Below are 10,274 nucleotides of genomic sequence, written 5' to 3' on the forward strand. Positions count from 1 at the left end.
GAGAAAGGGGAGGGTTAAGGGAGGGGGGCGAGGAGAACGAGGAGGCTGTCAGCGGGGGACAAAAGGGTGTCACCGGAGAGGAGGGGGAGTAAGGGATGTCTCCTAAAGGGGTTTGCTCCTACTGGTGGATGGGGAACGCGAGCCGGAGGAGACAGAGGCCGAGGTTGCAGGAAGAAGGGTGAGACGGCTGCCCGGCGTCCTCGGGCCACCCTGCGGGGGGTTGGGGGGGCAGGCCGCGCTAGCTCACCATGGCTGCGAGGGCCTGGTCCTCCGGCATGCAGCCTCGGTCCTGCGTGCGGTGACAGGCGGAGCCCGAGCCCGCCGCTAGGATCAGCCGGCGCGGGGGCTCCAGGAGGCTCGGGTCCAGCAGCGGCTCCGGGCTGGGCCCAGGCCTCGGCCTCGCTCTTCTGAACTACAGCAGCCGCTGCCGCAGGCTGACCGACACACAGACTCCGCCTCGCTCGCCGCGCCTGCTGCGCCCCGCCTCCCCTCGCGAGGTCCCGCCCCTCTCGGGGAGCCTACCGCGCCCTGCCCCTTAGAAGTCCCGCCCCTCTCCCCCGTGCATACCTCGCCCCGCCCCAAGGTGGTCCCGCTCCCTTCAGACTCCGCCCCGTCCCAGCGTAGACTCCCTTGGAAGAACGCCATCCCTTAAAGGGGCCAACGCCCTCTGACCAGGCTTTAGTCTTTCTGGTTGGAAGAACTTTAAACCTTACCTCCAGGAGACTGCAGTGTTTATCCTTATTCTTCGAATTTTAACTTCTGATTCACAGTCATTAATTTTTGTTGTCATCGTTTTTAGTGATTTTAGCGTTCTGTTACATGATTTTGTTTTGTTGTTGTTTTTGTTTTGTTTTGTTGGGAAAGGGTCCCTCTACATAGCATATATTAGGCAAGTATTCTGCTTGCCACTAAGTCACATCCTTAGGCCCCACAACCTCAATTTTGACTATGGAACTTTCCCTCTTTAACCTGCTTTTCTTTTTCACTCTCTAATACTCCAACGTTCAACTTACTCAAGATCTTGAAGACCCTGTCCTCTCCAAGCTCTTCCTTTTGTTAATCATCACACTTCTTTCAGCATCTCATTTTAATGGACTTCATTTAGGGCCTGTTGCCCATGATGAAAATCATTCCCAGTATTCTCTTTCTTTCTCCTTCTCTTCTCTCTTTCCTTTTTATTATCAAAATGAGCTTCAGGGCCCGGCAGTGGTGGCGCCCGCCTTTAATCCCAGCACTTGGGAGGTAGAGGCAGGTGGATTTCTGAGTTCAAGGCCAGCCTGGTCTACAGAGTGAGCTCCAGGACAGCCAGAGCTATAACAGAGAAACCCTGTCTTGAAAATCAAATAAACAAACAAACAAACAAAATGAGCTTCAGGGATTGGAAGATAGCGCAGCAGTTAAGAGCACTGTCTGCTCTTCCAGAGGACCCAGACTCAGTCCCAAGAACCCACATGGAGGCCCAAAACCATAACTACAATTCCAGGGGATCTGATATCCTCTTGGGCCTCTGAGGGCACCAGGCACACACATGACACATATGTTCATGAAGGCAAAACACTCATACATATAAAATAAAATGTGTGGTTTTTTTTTTTGGTTGGTTGGTTGGTTGGTTTTTAGGGTTTTGTTTTGTTTTGTTTCTTGTTTTTTGTTTTTGTTTTTTTGAGACAGGGTTTCTCTGTGTAGTCCTGGCTGTCCTGGAACTCACTCTGTAGACCAGGCTGGCCTCGAACTCAGAAATCCACCTGCCTCTGCCTTCTAAGTGCTGGGATTAAAGGCATGTGCCACCACCGCCCAGCATAAAATGTGTTTTTTAAAGCTCCAATCCTGAACCTGTACTGACGCCTCAGTTTGGGGGAAACCCCAAAGCATACTGTCGTTTGAATGCCTCTCCTTCCTTTGATCTTATGTTCAGATGGTGCTTGGCTACGCTATACTTTTCCATCCTCTAGATGGTACTTCAAGTCCCTCTTCTCAGGCCTCCCATACTTCCTTCCTCATGCTCATTTAACTAATCATTTTTGCTTTCAAATCACTGACAAATCAAATGGACAAAACAGAACATCTATATAAGTTTCCATCACTGACAATGACTTCCAGACCACCTATAACTACACTTCTATGCTTTTTCCTTTCTGTAGCCCAGGCTTGCCTTGAATTCACTATGTAGTCCCGATTGGCTTCAACTCTCCATTTCTCTGCTTTGGTGGTTTGAATAGGTATGGCCCCCATAGACTCCTCTGTTTGAATGCTTGGCCTATGGGGGTTGGTGATATTAGGAAGAGTGGCCTTGTTAGAGGAAATGTGTCACTGTTTCTTCTGGAGACCTAACCCTAACCCTGGCCTCTTGCCGCTGGGCCATCTTCCATTTTAATCACTATCAAGTATCCAGTTCAGGCAGCACTAAGTACTGGTGAAGCCATCACCAAACAGGCACTTCCAGAAGCTTGTCACTTGCTTGTTTCCACCTTGTTTGTGGTACTGGGAATTAACTACAGGGCTTCACGCATCCTGTGCAAGTGCTCTCTTCTTGGGCAACATCCTCAGTTACTCAGACTCTGCTGCTCTTGCAAAACTGAATGTCTATGCCCCTATTCTTTCTCATCGTCCCTTGGCAAGCACTGCGCTACCTTTTTGTCCAGGTTGCTGCAGTGCTGGATATTAAGTTGATGGCATCACACACACTATGCAAGCTCTCTACCACTGAGGCACACCCAAAGCTAGCATAGTCCTCCTACATTTTAATCTCTGGGAATGTGATTATTCTAGTGTTGAGGTTTGGTCTGCTGCTGTGTATTGGAATGCTAAATTCTGTAGGAGTAGGTCTAAGAGACAATTCTCACGTTCACCAGCTTTTGTTGTGCGAACCTTGTTCCTTAACTTAAAGCTATTGGTTAAATAAAAATAATACAGCCAATTACTGGAGGGATTAGAGGTAGGCAGGTTTTGAGTTACCTGGTTGATGGTTGCAGAGAGAGAGAGAGAGAGAGAGAGAGAGAGAGAGAGAGAGAAAAGACAAGATTGAGAGAAGGAGGATGTGTGAGTGAGAGAGAGAGAGAAGGAAGAGGAGGAGAAGGAAGAGGAAGAAGAGGGAGAGCAAGAAGAAGCTGCCATGAAAAGAGATAAATCATGAGCTCATGGCCAAGAGAAACAGCAAGTATTTGGGGTACACTGCTAGGGAAGTAGCCAGACCAGCAGCTAGAAAAGTAGATTGGGGGTTACCCCCCAGTAATTGTCAAAACCAAATAAAATAACCATAGTCTGAGTCTCATTTATTAGTAAGGTAGACAGGAATAAGTTTAAATTAGCTGAACTACACTGAAGGTCGGGGTGTGTGTGTGTGTGTGTGTGTGTGTGTGTGTCCGTGTCCGTGTCCATCCAGGGATTGAGCCCCAGACAGGTCAGATATGCTAGGCAAGTGCTCTCCCACTGAGCATGTCCAGCCCATATGATGGTGTTTTGTTTTATTAGGTCTTACTAGCTGGCCTGGAGCTCACTATAAAGACAAAGCGAGCCTCTAACTCACAGAGATCCATCTACTTCTACATTAAAAGTGAAATTAAAATTGTGTATCACTACACTCTGCTTTTCCCTTATATATATGGTGTGTGCAGGTTCACATGCACATGTGGAAGCCAGAGGTTAATATAAGGTTTTTTCCTTTATTGTGCTCCACCGTGTGTGTGTGTGTGTGTGTGTGTGTGTGTGTGTGTGTGTACATACATGTGTGCCATGGAGCATGGAAGTCAGAGAATATCTTTTGGTGGCTGGCTTCCTTCATCATATGCAACCCAGGGATCAAACTCAGGTCAGCAGGCTTAGAAGCACAGTGAGCACCCACCACTGATCTCACCAGCCCTATCCCTTCTCTCTCAGCTTGGTTGGGGGTCCTCAGAAAGGGGTGTTTGGGAGCAGCAAAAGGCCTTGAAGTCAAATCTTGAATGCAAGCTGGTAGCCTTGTAATCTGCTCCAGGTGGCTCCCTATGCAGCTCTCTGTACATACATAACTCCTGTGCAGTCTCTGCTTGAGATAGCTCTCTACTGAGACGCCTCTCTCTTTCTAGAAAAAAATTCTAAAACTTCTCTGGGTAGGTCATGGATTTTCTGACCAGAATCAGAAAAACTACTATGAAAAATGTTCTTGGATTTTCTAAAAAAGATTCTAAAAGAACTGTGTTAACTCTCTAAGTAATTCTTGGGATTTCCGACCAAGGTCAGAAATCCAGTTAGAAAAAATTCTAAAAGAGCTTTGTTCACTCTTCATGGATTTTCTGACAAAATCAGAAATCTAAAAAAAAAAAAAAAAAATTCTTAATTCGTTCTCCAAAGATCTCCAAAAAGTTCCATCTTTTATTTGCATATCAATTCAGTCATTTACTTCAAGTTCCCTTTTGACCTTCCCATCGGACCTTAGCCTCGGCCTCTTAAGAAAAGGACAGCAAGTACGTTTTGCCCCTTAACTTTGCAAATGAATTCAGAGATCTGCCTGTCTTTGTAAGCACTGACAATAACCAAGCTGGGTGGGATCCCAACCTGAGATTACCATTCGGACCATGCCTGAACCTGAATTCAATCTGTTCCAGGCTGACCTTGAACTCAGGAATCTGCCTGCCTTTGTATCTTTCTGACATGCAGCTGCTTCTGTTCCTATAGATCTGTGAAGTTCCTTATACAATTTATACTGCACCCTTATATTTCGTATAGTTGAGAAATTATATATTTTTGAACACATGTTTACTCAAGTTCTTTTCCATACTCTTAAGGGATGTCCTGAAGTTGTCAGTATTTACCATTTTGCTGAGACATTAGACCACACTCCTGGACTCATGTTGACTCTGATTATCATGAAGTAATTAACCTTGGCAGAGAGTACATTGCCTGATAACCTTGGCAGGGAGAATATTTCCCAAAGGAGGAACATGAAGTAAAACATATATTTTGTCATACAAACAAGCTTCATGCCTAGCAACTGTCAACACTTATGGAGGCCCATGCCCTGCTGGCTCTGATCCAGAGGCAGGAAACCATGTCATGCCATCCCTTCCACATAGCCAGGCAGGACTCAGTAGGCTGCTTAACAAGTTCTAGGCCAGCCTAGCTATAAAAAAGCCAAGATCTTATCTCAAAAAATAAATAAATAAATAAAAGTAAAGCTAAGTATGGTAACATGCTCCTTTAATTCCAGCATTCAGGAGTCAGAGACGGTGGGATCCTTGTGAATCCCAGGGTGGTCTGATCTATACTATGAGTTCTAGACTAGCTAGGGCTACACAGTAAGATCTTATCTGAAAAGCTGGACAGTGATGGCACAGGTCTTTAGAGGCAGAAGAAGGCAGATCTCTGAGTTCAAGGCTAGCCTGGTCTACAGAGGTAGAGACCCTGTCTTGAAAAACAAAAAACAGGGCTGGCGAGATGTAGCGGGTAAGAGCACTGACTGCTCTTCCGAAGGTCCTGAGTTAAGATCCCAGAAACCACATGGTGGCTCACAACCACCCTTAATGAGATCTAAAGACGGCTACAGTGAATTACACCAGAGTGAGTAGGGCCAGAGCAAACTTAGAAATCTGTCTGCCTCTGCCTCACCAGTGCTGGGATTAAAGGTATCCCCCACCACTGCCTGGCCATTGCCTGACTTTTATAGTACTTCCATCATGGAGTCAGTTGTACTAAGGTCTGGGGTCCTGTTACAGTGTATAGAAATAAAAGTCTATTGGACAAAAGGTCAACATATGGGGAAGCAAGGAACAAATGACTACATCTTAGGAAGACGGGGACTATTCACATTTATATACAGAACTTAACTCAATAAAATAAAAACCCAACAGGTATAATGTGCAGAAAATATGAATTGACTGAAAAAGAAATAGAAGGGCTAGTGAAATGGTTCAGTAGACGAAGGCCCCACTGCATCAGGCAACCTCAGTCCCAGCCACTAGGACTTACATGGTGGAAGAAGAGAACTGACTCCCACAAACTGTCCCCTGACCTCCATGTGTGTCATGGCACACATGCCTACACACACGTGTACATACAATACAAGAAAATAATAGAAGGTAAATATGGTAGCACATGCCTACAGTCCTAACATTCAAGAGGCAAAGGCAGGAAGGTCATAAGTTCAAGGCCAACCTAGGATACATATTAAGGTATATCTAATAAAGCCAAAATTAAACATCAAGCACATTGGTACACAACTTTGACCCCAGCACTCAGAAGACAGGAGAAGACAGAGACAGGTGGATCTCTTATTACAAGGCTAGCCTGGTCTACAGAGCAAGTTCCAAGACACCCAGGATTACATAGAGAAATTATGTGTCAGAAAATAAAAAGAGAGGGTGGGGGCCCAGCTCTGAAACCCCAGCACATGGAAGGTTACAGCAGGAAGATCAAGAGCTCAAGGTCATCCTTAATTACAAGCCAAGTTCAAGGATGCTACATGAGACCATCTCAAAAAAAAGAAAGAAAGAAAAGAAAAAGAAAGTTAGTGTAGTCTGCTCTAAACCCCAGGAAAACCAGAAGAACAAATGTGGTTTGTGGGAGGCCAGAACTGTCAAGGATAGATAGAGGAGTTTGGTCCAGGTGTAAAAGAAAACTTTTTTTTCTATTAAGGTAGTTAGTTCTACAAGAGTCAGTATCCCTTGAATCTCCCCCTTTCCCTTGTACCTATTAGCCAATTTCCTTAGAGCATGAAGTGTAACTCACCCTAATGGGATAAGATACCACTTAAGTTAGGGATAAAGACAGATGCCTGCTTTGGGGTCTAACCACATCCTTTTTTACAAGAAGAAATCTTGACTATAACAGGGCCTCAGACCTTAGCACAATTCCATGATGGAAGTGCCATTCAGGCTATAAAACTCAGCACATAGACAGCCCACCTGCCCAAACTAAAACGAAGGCCTAATCCATCAAAGCCCAGAGCTCTGCAAAGTCTCTGAATGTACTAACCTTGCTTTTAGCTTCTATAGTTCCACTTCTGGCTAACTGTTCTTGTTTGGTAAAGTATGTCAACCCAGGTCATGGTTTTTGGCTTAAAAGCTCAACCTGGGGCTGGTGAGATGGCTCAGTAGGTAAGAGCACCAACTGCTCTTCTGAAGGTCCTGAGTTCAAATCCCAGCAACCACATGGTGGCTTACAACCATCCGTAATGAGATCTGACGCCCTCTTCTGGTGCATCTGAAGACAGCTACATTGTACTTACATACAGCATTAAATAAATCTTTAAAAAAAAAAAAAAAAAGCTCAACCTGAGAAAGGCAGGAGCTACACTGAGATTCTGAGCACCCAGTGTAGTGGCTGGCTGGCTAATAAAGGCTTAAAGCCATGTCAGAGCAGCCTTCTCAGGTAGACGCCCCCTAACATTGACCAGTTATTTTCACTTTGTCCCTGTGTTCCTTAGAGCAACACAGAGATTATTCTTTTCACAGCACAGAGATCAGGGATTTGTTTGACCACTGAGATTTCCCCAGCCTGGGGGACAAATTTGCTGGAAGGGAGCTGGAAGAGATGCACCAAGCCTTGCCTTCCAGGGAGATAACAGTCTTGCCTCCTAGCTTTTCTGCCAGGATTGGCCTTGGCTTCCTCCGAGTGGCTTAATTATAATTTATGCTTGATCCATGTCAGCTTCCTCTTGATAGCATCCTTTGCTCTTAAGGGGTGTTTTAGGGTTTTATTGTTATGAAGAGTCACCACGACCATGGCAAATCTTATAATGAAAACATTTAATTGGGGCTGGCCTACAGTTTCAAAGGTTTAATCCATACCATCATGATGGGAAGCACAGCAGCACATAAGTAGACATGGTGCTAGGGGAGGAGCAGAGGGCCCATCATAAGCATCTGAAACTTCAAAGCCCAGCCCCAGGAACACACTTCCTCCACCAAGGCCACACCCACTCCACCAAAGCCACACCTCCTAATAATGCCTCTTCAAACACATGAGTCTATGGGGGTCATTCCTGTTCACCACAGGGTGGTAATTCACAAGGGGTTCAGACACAGAGCACAGATCACACATCTTCCTCTCCTTGGTCCATTAGGTTGCATCCTAGAGCTCAAAGCTGCAGTTGTCTGACAAAGATGAGTAGGTGATGCCCACTCTTGGCCCACATCACCTGCCAGGGTCTCCCTGCCTCTTCCTGGAGGACATTTTTGGCCTCACTCAGGCAGAAGAACACTACCTTCTTCTGCTTCTTTTTCTTTTTTTAAATGCATTTTCTTTCTTTCTTTCTTTCTTTCTTTTTTTTTTTTTAGATTTATTTATTATATGTACATACACTGTAGCTGTCTTCAGACACTCCAGAAGAGGGTGTTAGATCTTGTTACAGATGGTTGTAAGCCACCATGTGGTTACTGGGATTTGAACTCAGGACCTTTGGAAGAGCAGTCAGTGCTCTTAACCGCTTAGTCGTCTCTCCAGCCCCTCTTCTGCTTCTTTACTTCCTCTGACAACTTGTGCACTTTCATGTCACTGAATACATCAATGACACTATCAGAGACAACCATACCAGAGATCCTGTTTCCAGATTCAAAAAGGAGCCACAGAAGACCAGAACCACTTCAGTGGCTGGGGGTACTCACCTGAACCTTAAGCTCTATTCCACAGTGAAATAGGCTCTAAACAATACTACCTGAATATCATAGGTGAGACTCAATTATAATCAGGTTAAGACCAGAGCCTCACCCGGCAGTGGTGGCACACGCCTTTAATCCCAGCACTTGGGAGGCAGAGGCAGGCAGACTTCTGAGTTTGAGGCCAGCCTGGTCTACAGAGTGAGATCCAGGGCAGCCAGGGCTACACAGAGAAACCCTGTCTCGAAAAAAAACAAAACAAAACAAAACAAACAAACAAAATACCAGAGCCTGTAGCTTGGTATAATAAAAGGATACAGAAGTTTTGAGAGCACAGACCACTGGATTAAGCATTAACATTAATTTCTTAAAAAAGAAAAGGAAAGTATAGTGGAGAATTATCATTGGATTTAAGTTTTTTGATTTTTTTTTTAAAATGCTTTGAATCCTTCCTTTATCAAAATGAGCACAGCTTTCCCAAAATAACAGAAAGTTTATTTTAATTATTCTGAAGCAATTTTGTTAAACTGCTATAGAAAACTACTTCTTCACATTAAGTTATAAGCTCTGCTTGCCAGAGGAGTTTCATTGTGGTCACCAATCTTGTGATGAGTGGCCACTTATCTAGTTCTAATTAACCCAGTAAGAATACGCAAGAGCTTCCATGCTCCCACCTTAATGATAATGGACTGAACCTCTGAACCTGTAGAACCCCAATTAATGGATCTCTGAACCTGTAGGTCCCCAATTAAATGTTGTCCTTATAAGAGTTGCCTTGGTCATGGTGTAATATGGGATTACATCTGTAATCCCAGCACTTTGCAGGCTGAGAGAAGAGAATTGCTGTGAGTTGTAGACCATTCTGAGTTACACAGCACTAGGCCAATCAAGACTAAATAACAAGGCCAGGTATAGTGGCGCACACCTTTAATTCCAGTACTCAGGAGGCAGAGGCAGGTGAGTTCAGGGCTAGTCTGGTCTACAGAGCAAGTTCCAGAACAGCCAGAGCTACACAAAGAAACCTCGTGTTTCCATTGCTACGAAGAGACCATGACCAAGGCAACTCTTTTTTGTTTGTTTGTTTGTTTTTGGTTTTTTGAGACAGGGTTTCTCTGTGTAGCCCTGGCTGTCCTGGAACTCACTCTGTAGACCAGGCTGACCTTGAACTCAGAAATCCACCTGCCTCTGCCTCCAAAGTGCTGGGATTAAAGCCATGCACCACCACTGCCCGGCTTCAATCAATCTCTTAACTATAGTCCCCTATAAAATCAATATCAAAAAGCAGATCACATACTTCCAACATATCATGGCTGTGATGGTTTGAATATGGTTGGCCCAGGGAGTGGCACTATTAGAAGGTGTGGCCCTGTTGGAGTGTGTTATTGCAGGCGTGGGCTTTAAGACCCTCAACCTAGCTCCCTGGAAGCCAGTTTTCTCCTAGCAGCCTTCAGATGAAGATGTAGAACTCTCAGCTCCTCTTGAAACATGTCTGCCTGGATGCTGCCATGCTCCCACCTTAATGATAATGGACTGAACCTCTGAGCCTGTAGGTCCCCAATTAAATGTTGTCCTTATAAGAGTTGCCTTGGTCATGGTGTCTGTTCACAGCAGTAAAACTCTAACTAAGACAATGACACAGGATATACATTACTGTCCCAAAACATCATAGCAAGAAATACTAGTCCAAAGCAAGACCAAAACCAG

The 10,274-nt window shown here is 45.0% G+C and overlaps 1 protein-coding gene and 1 non-coding gene across 2 annotated transcripts in view; both read right to left on the minus strand.

The window, feature by feature from the left end:
• Positions 1–499, minus strand: part of Zyg11b (zyg-11 family member B, cell cycle regulator) — a 58,286-nt gene extending 57,787 nt beyond the window's left edge. Inside the window, exon 1 of the mRNA XM_031378123.1 lies at positions 248–499. Within this exon, the coding sequence (XP_031233983.1) occupies positions 248–277 (30 nt within the window). The 5' untranslated portion in view covers positions 278–499. The remainder of the gene's footprint in view (positions 1–247) is intronic.
• Positions 500–4,195: 3,696 nt separating this feature from the next.
• Positions 4,196–4,259, minus strand: LOC116097261. Its single transcript, XR_004121308.1, has one exon. It is a non-coding gene; the product is annotated as a U7 small nuclear RNA (small nuclear RNA).
• Positions 4,260–10,274: the final 6,015 nt, after the last annotated feature.

The sequence above is a fragment of the Mastomys coucha genome, unplaced genomic scaffold (genome assembly GCF_008632895.1).
Source record: "Mastomys coucha isolate ucsf_1 unplaced genomic scaffold, UCSF_Mcou_1 pScaffold18, whole genome shotgun sequence".
Classification (NCBI taxonomy): domain Eukaryota; kingdom Metazoa; phylum Chordata; class Mammalia; order Rodentia; family Muridae; genus Mastomys; species Mastomys coucha.